This window comes from Moschus berezovskii, chromosome 5 (genome assembly GCF_049115385.1).
Source record: "Moschus berezovskii isolate FMDL1 chromosome 5, NW_MosBer_1.0, whole genome shotgun sequence".
Taxonomy (NCBI): Eukaryota; Metazoa; Chordata; class Mammalia; order Artiodactyla; family Moschidae; genus Moschus; species Moschus berezovskii.
In genome coordinates this window covers 111,355,386-111,376,583 of record NC_142464.1, presented here as the reverse complement: position 1 = coordinate 111,376,583, position 21,198 = coordinate 111,355,386, and the positions used below count along the sequence as shown (strand labels likewise).

The following is a 21,198-nucleotide window of genomic DNA, read 5'->3' as shown; positions in this document are numbered from 1 at the left end:
TACTCACACAAAGAAAATCTGTCCATATAATAGGTGTTAATCAGCTTAACACCTTGTAGCTTCCTCACTAATTGAGGGCTCCCCTCAATTAGGAGAGGTAAACATTATTTCAGACTCTCCTGGGGAAGGAGAGCGTGTAGGAGTGTAGCATTCTGGTTCAGGGTTCACAAAATGCAATCACTCAAATCTTTCCCCCAAACTGACAAGCATATCAGCAGATTTCCTAACACACTGACGGGGAAGAAGGGGAACAGGGTAGTGACATAGCAAAGGGGCACGTTCTCCCTTTCAACAAAGAGAAAGAAAAGTAATTTCAAACTCCAGGAAAAATAAAAACACCATCCAAAGATGAGGCAATTTAAAATGTGGCATGAATTTGAGCAATTCACTCAGCTCTAAGTGTTCACTTGTCCTGATCAATATGAAATGTCTCAAGTGGTACTTGGGTGACTTTGAACCCATAGAGAAGAAATAAAACCCTAAACGCTATTTTGCTTCCCAATCAAAATAGTGTAAATAGTGCTTCTTGGTTTTTCAGCTTTTATTATTAAAAAACAAAAAAGCTTGCAAAGGCACAGATGCTTATAAAATGTGCTGTCAACCTGGACAGTTTAATACTAAAAGCAGGGGACTTCCCTGGTGTCCAGTGGTTAAGAATCCACCTGCCAATACAGGGGAGATGGGTTTGATCCCTGGTTCGATCCCACGTGCCTCGGAGCAACTAAGCCCATGTACCACAACCACTGAGCCTGTGGGCCCTAGAACCCAGGCTCTGCAACAAGAGAAGCCGCCACAGTGAGAGGCCCGAACACCACAACTCGAGAGTAGCCTCTGCTCCCCACAACTAGAGAAAGTTCTTGCACAGGAGCAATGACCCAGAGCCACCAAAAATAATAATTATTATTAATTTAAAAAAATACTAAAAGCAGAGCTAACAGTTGGAAGGTAGAGGAGACAGAAGTGGAGAAGAGTGAGGATAATTATATTATCAGATTAGACAATGAAAAGTTGATGGAAATTTTTAAAATTTTAATATTGATTATATAGTAAAATATAGTACATTAAGTTAAAATGCCTTATTATAAAGGCATATAAAGATATATAAGTTTGTGAAATAAAAGAAAGATAACATCTTTTTGCCTGTTCATACTGTTCACGGGGTTCTTGCAGCAAGAATACTGGAGTAGTTTTAACTAGTAGACCACGTTTTGTCAGAACTCTCCACTATGACCTCTCCGTCGTGGGTGGTCCTGAATGGCATGGCTCATAGCTTCATTGATTTACACAAGTCCCTTCGCCAGACAAGGCCGTGAAGACTGGTGTGCTGCAGTCCATGGGGTTGCAAAGACTCAGACATGACTTAGTGACTGACTGACAATAACATAAACATCGAAACTGAATAGACACCAAAAAGAATATACTACTTGATTATTTTAAAATAAAAATCGAAAGCAGGCAAGTGTTAGAAGTCAAATCCAGTGTTAGAAGTCAGAATGGCGGTAGGCTTTGAGAGAGACAGTAGCTAAGAGCGGACAGGAGGGGCTCCTGGGGAGCTGGTATTGTTGTTGCTTGATCGGTTACACAAGTGTGTTCACTTTGTGAAAATGCATTGAACTGAACTAACGGTGTCAGCCCTTTTCAGTTTGTTACACTCCAATAACAATTTTTAGAAAGAACAAAACGGGGAGGGGAAGGAAGGGGAGGAGAAATATAAGTACATCAGATGGAGCAGCGTCAAATGCTGCTAAGTCTGGGAGCCAGGGGAATAAGCTTATTTGTAAGAACTAAAACAAATATTGTGTTTACACATGACATTAATATTCTGGCCATGCTGATGACTTCTGGTAGCCCTGAGCAGACTAAGGATTCACACTCAGACTTCTATTTAGTTTGCACAATTAATACCTGCCTGCTCAATACACATCTGTTTCCTTTAAAATATGTGCTAGTCCTGGACCAGTTCCACTTGAATTTGGGTTTTTGGGGGGGACTAACATGACAAAACATTTAAAAAGGTGAGCTATTTGGTATATTCTAAAAATAGAGCTCTATCTAGGATTTCCTCTAACTTACTACTTGTACTGGGTATTAAAAGGACCACATCAGGGAGTTCAAGAGATGAAAAGACATGTAACAAATAATAAAAACAGCTCTGTAATTGCTAGAATGCTACTACAAAGGGTAATCAGCTAGTCTAACAATTTGCAACAACAGAAAGCAAATGTAAATAATAGAGTACAAAATACCATTTTTAATGTTGCCATTGATGATACTGTTCAGTATTATAATTATTATAAACTATGATTCTTCTTCCAGAAATTACTCTGGATACAGCGTGAGTAATCAAAAATAGTTGAAAAATCATACCTCCAAAAAATCTTAGAATAGAAATTTAAAATTTCTTCATCCCAATACATTTTCATTAACCTGATATTTAGATTCCTTTGTAGAAAGACCCAGTTTTAATATTCTATAGAACTCAACTCTTAATTGATTAATTCAAACTCCTATCAAGATGCCAACAATTTTTCTAGAAAATGACAAACGACTTCGGAGTACATATGGAAATGTAATCAGATGTGACTAGCTATAAAAATTCTAAAAATGAAAAGTATTGACAAAGAGTCTGCCTAAATAATAAAATCTATAAAAACACACTGAAATAGTAGAGCACTCTTGGCAGAAGAGACGACTGATGGCACAAAAGAGTCCAACAATAGACTCGAGAATGTGATGGATTTTGGACATGGCATTCAAATCAGTAAAGACAGATGATTTAATAAATTATGTTGGAACAACTGGCCAGCCTTTTGCTTAAAAAAAGGCTACCAACCCCCAGACTTTTTCATTTTCCTATTAATATGAAAATTTACAACACACACTTTACACTAAAATCAATTACAGATGGATCAAAACACTAAAAAGTCAGGAATCTAAAATAGGCAGCAAATGAAGAGGGCAAAGCAGCTAACTCATCCGTGAACTCAGCTGTGTGGGAACTGTAGCGAACTAAAAAGCATCCGTGCTTCCCCAGCTTTTCGTTCTTTCTTTTTAAACATCAAGTCTCCCTGAGGCAAGCTGACAGAGCAGATGTCTGTCTGCAAGAGGAAATCGGGTGGGAGTTTGGGAGTTCTGGTTGGGGAGAACTAAGTCTCAGCACACCTGAAAAGTAATGGCACACCACTTGAGAAGTTTTGAATTAGAAAGTTCATGACTTCTCAAAAAGAGCAGGAGCTAGTTATTCGATTCCATCTGAGGGGTGCTCTACTGCAATGCAAACCCCATGCTGTTAAATTTTTCAAGAGATGATGGAAGTCTAGACGGTTATGTAAAAATCATTGGCAGATATATATATATATTTAGGACAGTGTGAGAGGCCAAACAAAACCCATCTGTTGGCCAGATCTGCCCCACAGGCCACCAGCTTACAAATTCTGATTTAAATGCAAAAAATGAAACCTTTCAAGTGCCAGCAGAGAACACATGACATTACTGTCTCAATCGAGGAATAGGAAAGACCTTCCGAAGCACAATCAAAACCAGAATCCATAAAAGCCCAAGACAGTTAACTACATAACAATTTAAAACTTATGTGCAACTGAACATTATGAATAAGCCTTTAAAAAAAAGAGAACAAATGGATGCTAACAGTTTCCCCTCTGGCTCTAGCAGCACATGGACTGTAGCAGCCTGGGCCACATGCCCTCCTCTGTCGGGGAGGAGAGTGCAGCAAGTTTAACACCAGTACCACCTGGACCAGCTGGAGCACAGGAAGAGCTTCCTAAACGAGCCAGAGAGGAGGAGGAAGTAGGAAAGCACCAGAATGGTCCAGAATCACAGTCCCCACCATCTATTACTCAAGAAATATTAACTGAGTATGTTTGAGTCTACATGTCTCCTCCTTTCATAGGTATTTGAATATCTAATAGTATAAATAAAAACTGATCAGGGATATTAAGAATTCCTTCTGAATAGCAAATTGGTTATTCTCAGTAACTGCTTCAGAATACAAATACGCTGCCCGCAAGGAACCCTGGTCATATGCTATATGCAAGAAGGCAGTCAACTGTGTACAGAGTTGGAAGGAGAGATGTGATTGTTAAGTATATCTGACAGAATTCCCTCCTCCAAGCCTCTCACAAGGCCGATTTCCTCATATCTGTTTCAGCACGAGCCAAACAGGTGCACATTTTCCCAAATCAGTGTGACCTGGGCCAGTTCCTCAAACACAGAATTAGGATGCTTGATCTAATACCACATCCACATGTTAAGGAAATGAGTTACAAGACTCAGAGAGTACTAGATTTAAAGAAAATATGTAGCCAGTCTAACAGGTTTCATCCGGAGAAGTCAGACATTTTCACACCTTTTCCTGCACCAAAGAGTCCATAAGTCACAAAAATAAAAAGGACCAACCTTATTCTTTGAAAAACTGATTATAAAATTCAACATCAAGGTATCTTTGCATCATGGACTTCATGGTTACCTGTTGCTGCTGCTGCTGACTCTTTCGGTAAACGCCATTGCTGCCAATTAGTGGAAAGCGATGAGTCTGCTCATCTGAAAAAGAAACAGCAACCTGTGAACAGCAGCACATAAATAACTAAACTAAGTGGTACACCTGAACCGGAAGGCATCGTACTGGACACAGAACTCAAAGCTCTCATTCAAATAATAGACTAGTTCTTCACCAACTCTCAAATTGTGTGAACAAAACCGGCCGGCATATACCAAAGGCCAAATGCACTTTTAATTATAAGCCTGAAAACAATTTCAGCCAGGAAAAAAATGTGCACATGTATGTTTATTTATCACGAGGCAGGAGAAAGGAAATAACATTTCCCCAGTGTCGAGTTTGTGCCAAGCCTTTAAAAATGACATTTCATGTAAACATTACAATACACTTGCAAGGTACATACTAATACCTCATATACTAAATAGCCCACTTTATATATAAGAAAAGTGAAACTCCGTTTTAAGTAATTTGCCTAAGGTAATAGGTTGTGTCAACAATCTCACTATAATCAAAAGGGGGAAAGGCAAAAGCATAGACAAGAAAGAAAAGTTGATCTTCAAGGCTAAATAAAAAAGTGAGCCCAGTAAAAGCCAACTTGAGATTTTACTTCCACTCATAAAAGGCACTTAACCCCAAAGCAATTCTGGAGAGTTCTCTTAAAACAGTACTGGTTAAAAAAAAAAGTTGTTATCCAACCTGGGCAGACTGGCCTTGGTACCTATCTTGTGTATCTCTAGAAACAACCTTTCTCTCTGTCTAACACCATCAACAGCTGTTTCCTTTTCCCTTTCTTGTGTGTATTTGTAAATTTACTGTTCTTATCCTAACTTGCTTTAAATAGTTTCAATTTTTTCAAACATCCTTAAGGCAAAAGGGTATGTTACTAAATTATCTTAGTACCAATTGAACAAACTATCTGATACAAATGGAAATAAAGACAGATGTTAAATTTGTAACAATTTTTAGAGTGCCTGCTACTTTAAGAGCTTAACTGTCATACTCTATGCCTGAGGCTGAAGAAACCCTGGAACAGAGTCCTTCAGCTCCACTCTGACTCTTGATAAGGTCTTTTATCTCCCCTCTCCTTGACTACAATGTTTCCTTATTAGTAGATAACCATTTGTCAGTCTGTCTTCTCCCTCAGAAAGAATGCAACATGGATGCCACAAACATTCTAATCAGACTCACCTTAGTGGAGCTCTAAAAATTTCAAGGTCAAACATGCTTTGGAGTAGGACACTCCTTCAGCTGGCTATAGTGGCCCTAGGCAAGTTTTTGAAATTCTCCAAATCAAATCCCCATCACCACTCCCCTTTAAAGAAAGCAAGTAAAGTCACTCAGTTGTGTCTGATTCTTTGAGACCCGGGTGGACTGTAGCCAACCAGGCTCCTCATCCATCCATGGGATTTTCCAGGCAAGAGTGCTGGAGTGGGTGGCCATTTCCTTCTCCAGGAGATCTTCCCAACCCAGGGATAGAACCTGGGTCTCCCGCAAAATAGACAGATGCTTTTACCGCCTGAGCCACCAGGGAAGTCGGAATAGAGTCCATGATTGTTGTCCCCAAAACAGTCCTCCCAATGAAGATGCCCCACCTGTTAGCTGCTCAATAGCCAAGAGCACTGGCCCCTGAAGGAGGAGGTGGGGAGCAAGGCTATTGAGGGGGTCTCACCTGACAAAGAGGTTCTGAGTTTCCTTGTTTGTTCATTTACTTAAATTTTTTTTTAAAGATTTTTGAGGTGTGGACCATTTTTTAAAATCTTAATTGAATTCGTTACCATATTGCTTCTGCTTTGTATTTTGGTTTCTTGGCCAAGGGGCATGTGGGTCCAAACCCCCTGCATTGAAAGCCAAAGGCCCCACCCCTAGAGCACCAGGGAAGCCCCCTGAGCCAACAAATGTGTCCTGGGCATCTACCGTAAGAAGAGGAGAGTGAAGGAAATGGTCACTCGCCATCACTGAGCTTAAACTACAGAAAGCCAGCAAAGATGAAGCATTCTATATGGATGTTCCTCTTGAAAAAGTGTCATAGAAAAAAACAGCGTGCGAAACGTAGAGGGCCAGAGAGGAAAGCGGTAACGTGTTGCAGTTTTATATCAAGTGGTCAGAGAAGGAAACTTCAGCAAGAGCTTAAAGGAAGTGAGGAGCAAGACACGCTGAGCTGTAGTGAAAGATGGCCTAGCTCCCAGGGCGATGAGGTGTCAGGGCTCATGTTCGTCAATGGTAATAAATGTACCACCCCAGTGGGAGATGCTGAGGCGGGGAGAGCTGCGGGTGGTGGCGGGGACAGGGAGGTCTATGAGCAATCTCCGTGCCTTCCACTCAGTTTTGTATGAACTTAACTGCTATAAATAAATAAATAAAGCCTTTTTTTTAAATGGTCCTAGTGGAGAAGGAAATGGCAATCCACTCCAGTATTCTTGCCTGAGAGATCCCATGGACAGAGGAGCCTGGTGGGCTACAGTCCATGGGGTCGCAAAGAGTGTGACTGAGCAACCAAATCAAACAAAATCATCCTAAGAACTTTGAGACGTCCAAGACAGAAGCAGTCAGCTGAATCCCAGGTCTCGCCACTGGTTTCTTAGACGGGTGAGTGAAGTACAAAGGCATTCTCTGAGCGATCTGGCCGTAGGCACAACCCGGGACTTGTATGTGCAACTTAGACTCATAACACTGCTTGGTGGCTTGATCCTTTCCACAGAGGCAAGGGCAAGGAGGCTGCATCACCACCAGATTATTGACTCACGTCTCCCAGAAAAGACCAAATTCAGCCTGTCCTTCACCAACTCCCGGAGCTTGCTCAAACTCATGTCCAGCAAGTCGGTGATGCCATCCAACCATCTTATCCTCTTTCATCCCCTTCTCCTCCCACCTTCAATCTTTCCTAGCATCAGGGTCTTTTTCAATGAGTCAGTTTTTTGCATCAGGTGGCCAAAGTATTGGAGTTTCAGCTTCAGCATCAGTCCTTCCAATGAATATTCAGATACAAGGTTAGTTAGGTTAGTATGGAGGCTTACTGTAGTTAGGAAAGTTATGACCCTAAAGTGCCAAGGAAGATCATTAGTACATGCTTCAGTTAATATCTCCTTCAAAGAATCTTTCTTAAAAATAGCCACATTTATACAAGAAGGTTTGTCCAATAAAATGTTTGTAATAGCAAGGAAACTGGTAACAACCTAATACATACCAACACAGAAAGGGTAAATTATGATACATGAAACACAGTGTAACATGAAAAAGGTTTATCCAAACAAGATGCTGAGCAAAATGTACACTGTGAGCCAATTTGCTTGAAAAGAAAATGCTTTCTTTTGATATTTATGCATAACACACACCCTTAACACACACACACTCAACTGCTGATAGTGGTTTATCTGGAAAGCAGCACTGTCATCTTTTATTCTGTATGCTATGAATCCTTTTATTATCTGCGTAAACATTTTCTTCTCTAACGGTTGGGGGTGGGGAATTTCCTGACCCATCAATACTGAAAATCAGGTCTTCCTTAAGTCTTCATACATTTTTATATTATTTTCACCAGATTATAAAGACAAAGCAGAAAAATAAGTGGGGGTGGGGGAGCCAGTTCAAAATCCTCCCATTAAAAAAAGTAGGTAAGGGACTTCCCTGGTGATCCAGTAGTTAAGAATCTGCCTGGCAGTGCAGGGGACATGGGTTCAATCCCTGGTCAGGGAACTAAGATCCCCATGCCTCAGAACGACGGACTAAGCCACAGCTACCAAGGCCACATGCAGCAACTAGAGAGCCGGCATTCCATAATGAAAGATCCTAAACGACGCAACGGAGATTCTATGTGCCACAACTAAGAGCCAACAGCCAAATAAATAAAATAATTTTTAAAAATTTAAAGCAGGTAAGATTCCAACGTGGCTCTATTTTAAAAACAGAGTAATGCTGTACAGCAAAAAAAAAAAAAAAGGAAGCTTAAGCAAGACAGGTGATCACTTTGGGCAAATTAAGCCCTACCAGCCTCAGTGCTCCCACCTGTAAAATGGAAAACACCTATTTTACAGAGTCACCGAGAACAGTGCTTTATAAATGTAGCTAAAATGCCCAGCACACTGACAAATCATGGACACTCAGTACACAGCAGTTCTTATTTAAGACAGCAATGTCGATCTTACCTTTTACGTAACTGACAGACTGTTTCATGTAGGAATGCACTGTCCGATCTATTTAAGTGACCCTTCCACAGTCCTTTCAGCCTCTTGCAATGCAAATTTATTCAGAAATAAAAATGTCACATACATCAAACTGCTCTTCTCCCCAAAATAGAAGGAAAAACATTTCAAGTAAAAAAAAAAAACTTTTTTTTTAAAAGTTTTACAGACACTCACACCATACACATATATAATTACAAGGAAAGAAGAAGAGGGAAAAGGAATGCAAAAAAAAAAGAAGTCTCAGGATATTTTCAAATATTCTGTTTTAGGTTTTGGGTTTGTTTTTTTTTTTTACATTTTATTTATATTTTAAATTTATTTTTAATTGGAGTATAATTGCTTTATAATATTGTGTTGGTTTCCACCATGTATCAGCATGACTCAGCCATAGGTTTATGTATGTCCCCTCCCCCATGAATCTCCCTCTGGTTTTAGGCCACTGAGTGCTCCCAAATCTAGCACAGTCCTGGGAACCTACTCTCAGGGGCCTTCGCAATGATGTGCTGGTTTAAAGGCCTGCTTTGCAACCTCCTAGCTATATGACCTCAAGGTCTCATTAACATGGAGCTTCCCGGGGTTGCTGTAGGGTTAAATGAAATGGGTGTCATATTTTTAGCACAATGCCAAGCTCATGGTGAACATTCAGTAGTGATAGTTGTCCTGGTTATTTTTCTGCCAACCAAAATCAAGACAATCCATACATTAGAGAAGCTTTTCAAGTGGACAAACAGCTGCTAAGTAGGTCTCAAAGCCCCATGACCATGACCCAGTTTCCAGAGGAGAGTATGAGGAAACCAACTGCCCAGAGGCCTGAGGATGTCTGGTCTGGTCTAGTCCCTGGTCACCTCGCCTTCCCCTTTTCCACACATACCCTCCAGGAATAACAGCCTCCTGGTAATTGGCAATGTGTCAGCGGTGAGTCATGGGTCATACACTGTTTTCATCTGAATTCTCCAGAACTCTACCCCAAGCAGCTCATACTCTCAGGGCCCCAAACTGACCTGATCGCCTACGATTCCTGTAGCTCTCCAGCACCACATGAAGCCCTCGGGACATTCATAATGGAACACGATTTCCCCAACAACCTCTTCTCCATTTCAAACCCTTGTTCAAGGCGGTAGATACCTTGAACAAGGTTCAGGCCCCAAACTCAAGTCCACATCCCACAGCCTGTTAGCTCCCTCCCATCATTCAGCTCAAATGACACATTCTCCAAGAGCCCTCCCTGAAGGCAGCAGCAAACGTAGCACTGATGTGCCTCCAGCCAACCCATGGGCTATTTCATTATATTCTATATGGGTTCAGATTGTGTCTAGCTGCAAGTAATAATCGCTTAATTAACAGTGGCTTCTAACATTTCTGGGCTCCCCAGATGGCTGGGTGGTAAAGAACCCATCCGCCAATGCAGGATTTGTGGGTTCAATCCCTAGGTTGGGAAGATCCCCTGGAGAAGGAAATGACAACCCACTCCAGCATTCCTGCCTGGAAAATCCCATGGACAGAGGAGCCTGGCACAAGCTACCATCCATGGTGTCGCAAAGAGTCAGACATGATTTGGTGACTAAACAACAATTTCTCCAGACCCTGATGCTAGGAAAGATTGAAGGCAAAAGGGGAAGAGGGCGGCAGAAAACAAGGCGGTTAGGTAGCATCACCAGCTCAATGGACATGAATCTGAGCAAACTCCGGGAGATAGTGAAGGACAGGGAAGCCTGGGGAGCTGCAGTCCACAGGGTTGCAAGGAGATGAACACAACTTAGAGACTGAACAACAGCAACAATAGCAAGTCTAAAAGAAGGTGGATACTGGTACAACTTTAGCCGTACAATGAGGCCATTGGGAACTCTGGCTCTTCCTGCTCGGCCACATTAAGCGTCCTGTCTTTAGGCACATCATCTCATGGTACAAAAAGGTTGCTGGTCATAACCAGACATCTTTTCAACATGCAAGGCAGAAGATGGGAGGAGGAAGGTGTGGCTACATCAGCCACATCAGGAAAGTCCTTCCCCAAACCTTTACTACCTGAAAACCTCCTCCAGTTTCAGGGGAAACAGGTAAATCAAGATACAAATTGTTATCACTGGCTGAGAACAAACATGATCTGTTACCTAAGGCTGTGCCCAGTGTAATCCCATGCATCATCAAGGTTCTCTTAGCAACAAAAAATGGGAATGAGCACTGGGGAGAACAGTGTTGGCCATGCTTATCTTTTCATAGTACTTACACTATCTGAAATTAACGTCTGCTAAATAAGCAAATAAATATGTAAGTGTTGATGGCTCATACCTCAACAGAATGTAAGCTCCGTATCCAGCTTTACATCTACATGCCCAGAGCCAGTATTTTTAAATTACTGTCAACTTTCTTACATTAGGCAGGTATTATAGGTAATGGAATATAGTAAGGATAGTCTAGGTTATGCTGGGCTTCCAAGGTGGCTCAGTGGTAGGGGACTCTGGTTCGATTCCTGGGTCAGGAAGATCTTCTGGAGAAGGAAACAGCAACCTATTCCAGTATTCTTGCCTGGGAAATCCCACAGACAGAGGAGCCTGGCGAGCTCAGTTCTTGGGGTTGCAACGAGTCAGACACGACTGAGTGACTAAACAACAAGGTGATGCTACTGTGGCAAATTAAGCCCCACATCTCAGTGGCTTGATGGCACAAAAACTTATATCCTGGTCATTCTTTACGTTCACTGCAAATGGTGGTGGTGGGGGTGAGGGGTTACAGAGGAAGCAGGGAGCATCACTCCACACTGAGAAACCTAAGCTGGCAAAAAGCCAAGTTGGAAGTTCCACGATCTCAAAATGTGGCTGCAGAGTTTACTATAGCAAACGAGAGGTAGAGGGTCTCGTGAGAGCCACTTAAAGGCTTCAGTCCAGAAATACATGTTACTCTCACCAACAGCCTGCTGGACAAAATTAGTCACGTGATTCTGTGTGACCTGAGGAGGTGGAGAGCAAGTGAATGTGGGCGGTATATGTTTCTGTCTCATTCCCCATGGAATGGTAAAACATCGTACAATGCATCATCCCTATTTCAGAATTTAGACCCATCAGAGAAATACCTTAGAATGAACCTAAAGTTAGGGATACTCAGTAAAACAATTATTTCATCTTATAAGGCAATACTTATCATTTAAAAAAAATTTTTTTTTCCCCTTCAGGAGTAATAATAGGAAATACTTATGCAGCGCTTATTATGTTCTGCTTCAAGTACTTGCCAAATCATATTACCTTTAATCTACCCAACTACCCAGAAAGGGAGATACAATAGTATCTTAAACCCATTTTCTAAGGGAATGGGAGAGTGTCGGACGCCAACTCTCCATGGGTCATTTCTGTATATGTATAAGCAGAGACACTAACCGCCTTTATTCCAGATGACCTTTAAGGATGCTTATATAGAGAACAGCCTTGAAAAATATATCTCCCTATGCAGCAAAGAGCAGGTGTGCTAACCACCCATTATAAAAGATTAGGATTCCCTAAAGATGTGGATTTCTTTTAAGTGCTATCCACTGTGTTTGCAGGTACCATCTGACTCTTTCCACATCTCCCCTCTTTGGAAACTGGGTCTTAGGGAACAAGTGTAAGAAAATGGCAATAGTCTGGCTATAGCCAGTATTACAAGTAACAAAGCCATTCCCAAGAGTCCATGAAACTGTGGCAGGTTAGTTTTTGAGCTTGAAAGTAGGGTAAAATGTCAGAGCCTTCACAGTTCTTGACAAGAAGTTAAGTAATCTGCCTGAGGTCTGACAGCAGAGTAGGTGGCATATCCAAGATTCAAGCCCAAGCTGTCTGGCTTAGAAACCATGCTTTTACATTCTCTGCTATACTGCTGCTGCTGCTAAGTCACTTCAGTCGTGTCCTACTCTGTGTGACCCCATAGACGGAAGCCCACCAGGCTCCCCCGTCCCTGGGATTCTCCAGGCAAGAACACTGGAGTGGGTTGCCATTTCCTTCTCCAATGTGCGAAAGTGGAAAGTGAAAAGTGAAAGTGAAGTCGCCCAGCCATGTCCGACCCCCAGCGACCCCACGGACTGCAGCCTACCAGGCCCCTCCATCCATGGGATTTTCTAGGCAGTAGTACTGGAGTGGCTTGCCATTGCCTTCTCCGCTGCTATACTGCAGTATTCCTCAAAGCGTAATTCCAGAACTAGAAGCATCAATATCATCATGTTACAAGTGCAAACTCTTGGGCATTACCCCAGACCTACTGAATCAGAAACTGTGTGGGTTGGAAGGGGAAAGACATGTGTGTATCTTAAAGGTTTTTCAGGAGATTCTGATGCTTACCATAAGTTTGAAAAACACCACTATATTGCATATATTCACCATATCTATAAAATAGAAGGAAATGATATGAATATATCCTGATTTACATAGGGATTTGAATTGACCTTTCGTAACCTGAATAAAAGATTTGAAGCACTAACAGAGATGGTTCCTAAGCCCTTGCATTTAATTTTTGGGAAGGTAAGGATCTTTATTTGGTGCAAATAAGCACCGCATATCTGTTTAACAGGGCTGCATATTCTCCTCTGGAGTCACAAATGTACATCCCCAATGCTAAATGAAAATACCTGCTTTTTTATTCCCATAATGATTAGAAAGAATTACTTAGCCAAGGAGAAACACTATTTATATTTGAGAGTCAAGCTGTAATTCTTGAAAAACAGGAAACCACATATCAACATGGCCAACACAGTGTACCACAGTAGAAAGGGCACAAGGCTTTGAGTCACAGAGTCAAGTCACTTAACTTCTTCAACTCAATTTCCTGATTTTAAAATGGAAAATGAACTCCAACTTCAGAGTTGCAATTAGGCTTAAATGATATGTCATGTGAACGCCATTGGTAAACAGCTGTTGGGCTACGTGCTTTGTGGATGTAAACTCCACCTGCATGGGCTCTTTCTCTGCCTTAACCTGGTGTTATCAGTTTCTCCAATGCTGAGAGCACTGTCTGGCACTTAGAAGATACTGGATTCTTATAAGGTATCAGGAATGAACATGAGGTATTACATTAATGATGTAATTGATTTCTCTGGACTCCACTTGTCACAATAATCTCAGTCATTTAATAGGAAAAAGTTGCTTGAGCAAGAAATCCTTAGTCATGTTTTAAATGGGCCAGATAATTTAAGAAAAATCAGCTGATTTTCTTCCCCTGGAGAACACTACTGAAAGAGTTCTGTCCTAAGGCATAAGACAGAAATGCCTATTAGCAACCCTCAAGGCCTGAGAGCCTCATGGTTTCCCATCTATAACAATCACTTATGCTCTTATGAACAGCCAGGAATAAAGATGTGTACCTACAAAGAACTAAATATTTCACATTTACTTCTGCATGGTGGTAGAATTTTAGTAAACAGATGACAGGGTTTATGTAATCTCTTGCAATAAAATCTAATATTAATTCAGCAAAAATTAAATAAGCTACTGCTGTGTTTATAAAGAGACTGCTGGAAAGCCATGGTCAATTAAATATCATTGAGAATGGGAGTCATTGTTGACTTTATAATTTAATGAAAAATGTAATTTGTTTACAAAACTTTCTATGAGTATGGTAAATGCAGTTCCTTAATTTGAACTAACATATTTTCTCAATCTCCTGAAAATTTTGTTAACGGTCTAGTCTTAAAATAGGGGAACTCTGGGCTTTTACCTTCAACAAAAATACTAAGATAGCAAATGAATTCAAGGATATCTTTCAGGGTAGAGATTCAATAGTAAGAATTTTCTAGCTATGATGCCATACCTTAAGGGACATCTGCAGGGTATATTGTCCCCTGTGTATGTCTTATAACAATCCAGATATTTATATATAAATTAGTTCTACTCTGTTCACAAGTGACAGCACAAATCTATCTTAAGATTTGGAATTTTAATAATGGACTAACTTCATAAAGTCAACTTACTTGCATTATGCAAATTTGATCAATGAAAGCACAAATTACAGAGTTTAGCATGAAACTCCTTTCATTTGCATCTTTAAAAATATGGAAAACAAGTTCACCTTTCCCACGTTTATTTTTTTTTATCCATCTTTTCAACCCCCAAAGCACTATAACTTCAACTAAACAATCACGTGGCTCCAGTGACTTATAAATGTACCTAATAAAGATGCAACTCACATATATATGTATCTTAGACAACTCTTCCATGTAATCAAAGCCAAATTAAGCAAGTATTTTAGTCAATAAAAATAACTTTTAGCTCCACTAACTCCTTGTAAAATTCAGTTAAACAAATAGGAAACAGAAGAGAAAGCCAGTTTTGACATAGTCTAACTACTAAAGGTCTCACAACCTCACAATGAAACAGTGACTTCTGGTGGCAAACAGTGACTTCTGGTGGAAATGCATGCATATTTTACATCTTGTAAGAGAAAGCAGTGTTGAAAATCACCTGATCTTTACTCTTGTCATAAATTCTCAGCCCCTTGATGATTTCTGTATTCAAAATTAACACAATGTAAGTCTTGAAAATCATATTTTTAAGAGGTTGAAGAGTTAAGCAAATGCCAAAGAACTACAGAAATTCAATTGCCACAGTGAATGAATAAGATATATTAATTCTGATATGTAACAGTTCATTTTCTTCCTGCAAAGGGTCCACAGCAACACACCTCCAAGTTCCATATCTCCAGCCACATCATCGCTGTCAGTTCTATTTAGAAAAAGAAAAGAAGGGGTGGGGGGGCGGTGAGGAATTCTCCAATATTTAAATTCATTTTTTTCTCCAAAACCTTGTGTCCCACTCTTCAATACCTCTTTGTCCTAAAGTGACCAAACGTGCCCCAAATTCTTTCCTTGGTCCCCTCTCCTCAGTTAGCTGAATTCAAATTAGCTTTTTGAGTACTAGTTATCTATTCTCCTACTTTCTCTGTTCCTTATTCTCTTGAGTCATTATCTCTTAGTTCTTCCCATTTCTCCTCTGCATATTTATCTTCAAATACAATACTTTCCGACCTTAGCAAACAGACACCACCTCTAAATGAAAGCAGGCAAACCATTCAGAGTTTTCAACTCTCCTGTGAATTTCCAGAATATCCACTCAACGAACCCTTTCCACTAAAGATGAAAGGCAAGGTAAGGAAATATATTAGACAGAGGAAGTAAACATTGGAACAGGGCATGCCTAGGTATTCTTAAGCCTCTAAGCAGAACTAGACTCCCGAGTCCCAAGGTCTTTCTTTTCCGTGACTTCTATCACTACTCGGAGTCTGACACCAAGTAGGTTCGGCAGCAGGGTGGAGGATCCCACCACCGCCCGTACCCTCTACCACCTCTGCGTGACCTTGTTCTGAAACAATCTTCCACAAGCAAAATCACCCACATTTTCAGGCCGGTCCCTTGCCTGGCGTTTCTCTGCCTCAATTACTGAGCTCTTCTCACCTGCCAAGCGTCTCAAGGAACACCCATGGATCTTCGTCTTAATGTACGGTTTCGCCTCTAAGATTTAAATCTGTCTGGTTTCTTGATGGTAGCTCATCCCTCCTCCCCTCCCCCACCCCCTCCTGCAACGTGCACCGAGTTAAGATTATCCCACCCCACGGTTTTGTTTTGCTTAAAAAAAAAACAAAAAAAACTTCGTCTGCAAGGCCTTCCCCACCCCCACCAACAGAGATGGGCTCCCGGAAGACCGGGCTCATCTCCACCTCCAAAGCCAAGGGTCTTCCCAGGTCAATTTACATAACAATACGGGGTCTGCGGAAACTCCAAGGAGACTAACCTAGGAGGAAAGTCGCAAGACCCTTGCAGGTCCCTCGCAGCTTCATTAACGTAACTCCCAAGCACCTTAAGGTAAAGGATGATTCCTGTAACGCTCCAGGTTCTCTCTCTCCTAATTCTCCGACCCCGGCGCTCTCAAAATCGGAGGGCTAGCGTGTAGCAGTCAAAGGATCAGACATCAAGAAGAATGTATCAGCGAGGGAAACTAACCAGCTCCACGCTCTGCAGACGCGGTCTCCCTCAGCGCCAGGAGCAGGTCTCAGAAGGTGCCTCCAACTTTTCCCCTCCCTCTCTAGAGTCTGAGGACCACCGCCGCACACCTCCATCTCGGTCACAATTTAAGGAGATTGGAACCACTAATCTCTCTCCTAGACGTAGGGGAGAGGGGTGACTATGAAGGGGGAGGGGGCCTCGTAACGGAGGAGAGGAAAGCCCCGCTTTAGCCCCACTCCCCGGAGAAACTTCTGGGACTCTTCTATTACGCAACCCCGGGACCAGGTTCCAATACACGAACATCTTTCCGCAAGACGCGGGGCGCACGGGCAGACGTGGGATTCGGTGGAGTGAGAGAGGTGGGGAGGAGGACGGGTCTCCTCCTGAGCTCCCCTCCCCAGTTTTTCTAGACGCTACCTGCCGGGGATTGGTAAGGGCGGTGGAGAGCTCGGCGTCTCCCTCGCCCGTTCTCCCCGAAGGTTCCCACCGGAAAAGTGGGAACGCCAAGCGACTTGAGTCAGCGTGCTGGGAAGCCGGCTGCGAGGCGGGAGAGCCGGGGCTTCCCAGAAGTCAGCGGCCGCGGCGCCGGGACCAGGATGAGCACCCCCACCCCCCCCCACCTCCAGCTCGGGGGAGCGGAGCGCAGGATTCCGCTCACCTTCCAGACCTGGGCTCCTCCAGTCTCGGCGCGACCTCGCCGCCTCCGCCCGCCCCTGACCTGTTGCGGTGAGGAAGGGGCGCAGGTGCGGGGAGCGCGGAGCGCTCAGCGACGGCTCGCGCGGGACCCGGCGCCCAGCTGCGGAGGCGAGAACGCAGCTGTGCCAGCGACGCTCGCGGGCGGCGGCCGAGTGCGCAGGGGCCGCGCGCTCGTCCGCTCGCTGGCTGGCTAGCCCGGCTCGCCGGCGGCCCCCGGAACGCCCGGGAGGCGAGGCCCCGCCCTCCCCCGGGAGGCCCCGCCCCACCCCGAGTTTCTCGGCCCCGCCCTGCCCACGCCCTCTCGCTGGCACCACCCTGCTGAGAGCAACTGCGCGGGCCCTCAGCGGGAGACCAGTGGGAGGACCCGGGGCTAGCAGCCTCTCGGAATGAATACTGCAGTGACCGGACACCGGCAGCGTGGGTGACCCTGCCCTGGCCTGGTGTGGGGCACCACAGCCCTTTCGCTTTGCAGTGAGAATGAGCTTAGTGTCAAGTTTTGACTAAAAGTGTCAAGGAGTCTTTTCTGCAGTCTCCTATCCTTTAGAAAGGCGATAATAACTAACATCTGGAGAGGGTTTAACGGTTTGTAAAGGGCTTTTCGCACACAAGCCCGGCTCATCGTCATAACAGCCGCATGAAACAGAGACAGTATTGCTGCCATCTCCCAAATAATGAAACCGAAGGGGTAAAAATAAATAGTGTGCCCAGTGTCCGCAAGCTAAAAAGTGGCACGAGAAACCAGGCCTCCCAAATCCAGCCTCCCCAGTTCTTGCTCTTCAGCAGCCCAACCCCAGAAAATTCTAATGGGTATTGGGGCTTTGGCAAACAGACCCAAAAGAAGGCTACTGTCTAGTTGCTACCCAATCCCTTCTTGAACACAGGAAAGAAAGCTTCCTCCTGAACTCTTAGTGGCATCTCACCTTCCTCCCTGAAAAGGATGCAGGAAGATATCATTAAACGGCCCAGACAGAATTTCTCCCATGTCTTAATGGTTTAAAATTTTTTCAGATTTGGTTACAGTATTACTTCTGTTTTACGGTTCCTTGTTTTGGCCATGAGACACGTGGAATCTTAACTCCCTGCCAGGTATTGAACCCTGCCTTCTGCATTGGAACCTGAAGTCTTAACCACTGGACCACCAGGGAAGTCCCGTCTTAATGGGTGAGATCATTTGGATCAAGAAAATCACCCTTTCCATATGCAGTGTAATGTAAATTAATATAATGCATGAAAATAGCTCCTCTTCCTTGCCCTGTTTTTTCATTTGCTGTTGTTGCTCTGCTCCTCCTGATTCCTTCATCGTCCACATAAACAGTGTTTGGAAACCTAAGCAGTAGATATTCGCATTTCCAAATTAAACTCTTGGCTGCTTGATCCCATGGATTGTTTTGCAAAATATAACTCTTTTCCCTACTCCCTATGCTCTCACAATTATATTGATTTACCTTAACAGCTACAATAATTAAGGTGCCCCTGATGAGATCTGCTGTGCCTCTGGGTGAAAGCTTTGCAGGTCTTCCCTAGGCAGGTGGGGCAGCCATCACCCCAGACAGATGCCAGTTTGCATGCTTCTTAAATGTCTCTAACAAAGATTGATATCTATTCTAATCATAACGAATATTTTAACCTTTTTGTTATGGAATTAATATATTTCATTGTAAAATATATATAAGCTTATATATAAATAACATATATGTCATATTTTTAATATAAATTTATTTATTTCAATTGGAGGCTAATTACTTTACAATATTGTATTGGTTTTGCCATACATTGACATGAATCCGCCACGGGTGTACATGTGTTCCCCATCCTGAACCCCCTTCCCACCTCCCATTTTTTTATTTTTTAAACACTTCATTTTATATTGGAGTGTAGCTGATGAATAACCCTGCAATAGTTTCAGGTACAGCAAAGGGACTCAGCCATACAGATACATGGATCCATTCTCCCCCAAACTCCCCTCCCATCCAGCCTGCCACATACCAATGAGCGGAATTCCCTGTGCAATAAAATAAGTCCTTGTTGGTTATCCATTATCAGTATAGCAACACATACTTGCATGAGTGCCTGCTAAGTTGCTTCAGTCATGTCCGACTCTCTGCGACCCTGTGGACTGTAGCCTACCAAGCTCCTCTGTCCATGGGGATTCTCCAGGCAAGAATACTACAGTGGGTTGCCATGTTCTCCTTCAGGGGATCTTCTCGAGCCACAGATTGAACCCACATTTGCATCTCCTGCATTAGCAGGACGATTCTTTACCACTACCACCATCTGGGAAGCTCTGTGAGTACCTAGCCATCCCAAATTCCCTGCCTATCCCTTCCCCCCATCCTTCCCCTGCTGGCAACCATAAATTCATTCTCTAAGTCTGTGCATCTGTTTCTGTTTTGTAAATAAGTTCATTTGTATAATTTTTTAGATTCTGTGGGTAAGGGTCGTCATGCAATATTTCTCCTCTTTTTGACTCATTTGACTCAGGGTGACAGTCTTTAGGTCCATCCATGTTTTTGCAAGTAGGATTATTTCATTCTTTTTAATAAACCTAGTCATACTTTATAATCTGAAGGTTTTTTTTAAATCAATCTAAAACTTTTTCCTTTGTTGTTCCTAATCCAATAAAGTCTCCTAATGCCTTCTATCTGTAGTCAATTTAATAAATAACATTGACAGTGAAACTTTGATAATTTGACTTTACTGCTTTTGGAGGTGAGGGATGTAATGTTGCAGATTTTGTTGTTGTTGTTGAAGATGATGGAGCTTTGGTTCAGAGGATAGCTCATGACATTGGTAGGAATATTTTTGAGGCAATGTGCTAGGAGATGGGCCATATCAATGACACAGAGCACCTGTTTTCATGAGCTTCTCGTGCCTTGCAGAAACAGGTAAGTAAATAGACAATTCCAATGCATGCTTCTATTAATAAATTTCTGTAAAGGTCAGTTCAGTTCAGTTCAGTCACTCACTCGTGTCCGACTCTTTGCTTCAGTTCAATTCAGTCATTCAGTCATGTTCAACTCTTTGCGAACCCATGGACTGCATGGCCTCCATGCAGGCCTTGACACCAGGCCTCCCTGTCCATCACCAATTCCCAGAGCTCACTCAAACTCATGTCCATTGAATCAGTGATGCCATCCAACCATCTCATCCTCTGTCGTCCCCTTCTCAACCTGTCTTCAATTTTTCCCAGCATCAGGGTCTTTCCCAATGAGTCAGCTCTTTGCATCAGGTGGCCAAAGTATTGGAGTTTCAGCTTCAACATCAGTCCTTCCAAAGAACATTCAGGGCTGATTTCCTTTACCATTGACTGGTTGGATCTCCTTGCAGTTCAAGAGACTCTCAAGAGTTTTCTCCAACACCACAGTTCAAAAGCATCAATTCTTCAGCACTCAGCTTTCTTTATAGTCCAACTCTCACATTCATACATGACTACTGGAAAAACCATAGCCTTAACTAGATGGACCTTTGTTGGCAAAGTAATGTCTCTGCTTTTTAATTTGCTGTCTAGGTTGGTCATAACTTTTCTTTCAAGGAGTAATTGTCTTTTTATTTCATGGCTGCAGTCACCATAAAGGAAAAGCAGTCATTCTTGTGAGTTTTTAAGTTGTTCTTCTGCCTTTTCTCCAGGTCACAATGTATATAATCAGTTAATAAGCTGGTTGTTTAAAATAGTAATTGAGTGCATGCTAAGTCGCTTCAGTAGTGTCCAACTCTGTGCAACCCCATGGATTGTAGCCCATCAGGCTCCTCTGTCCATGGGATTCTCCAGGCAAAAATACTGGAGTGGGTTGCCATGCCCTCCTTCAGGGGATCTTCCCAACCCAGGGATTGAACCCAGGTCTCCTGCATTGCAA

At 42.7% G+C, this 21,198-nt stretch overlaps 1 protein-coding gene across 7 annotated transcripts in view; it reads right to left on the bottom strand.

The window, feature by feature from the left end:
- AFF1 (ALF transcription elongation factor 1) overlaps positions 1–17,574 on the bottom strand; it is a 198,501-nt gene extending 180,927 nt beyond the window's left edge. For all 7 annotated transcript variants that reach the window (XM_055434310.2, XM_055434316.2, XM_055434314.2 and 4 more), the window contains exons 1-2: positions 17,307–17,574; positions 4,487–4,560 (exon numbers count right to left, since the gene is read on the bottom strand). In XM_055434310.2, coding sequence (XP_055290285.2) covers positions 4,487–4,524 — 38 coding nt within the window. In that variant the 5' untranslated portion in view covers positions 4,525–4,560; positions 17,307–17,574. The remainder of the gene's footprint in view (positions 1–4,486; positions 4,561–17,306) is intronic.
- Positions 17,575–21,198: the final 3,624 nt, after the last annotated feature.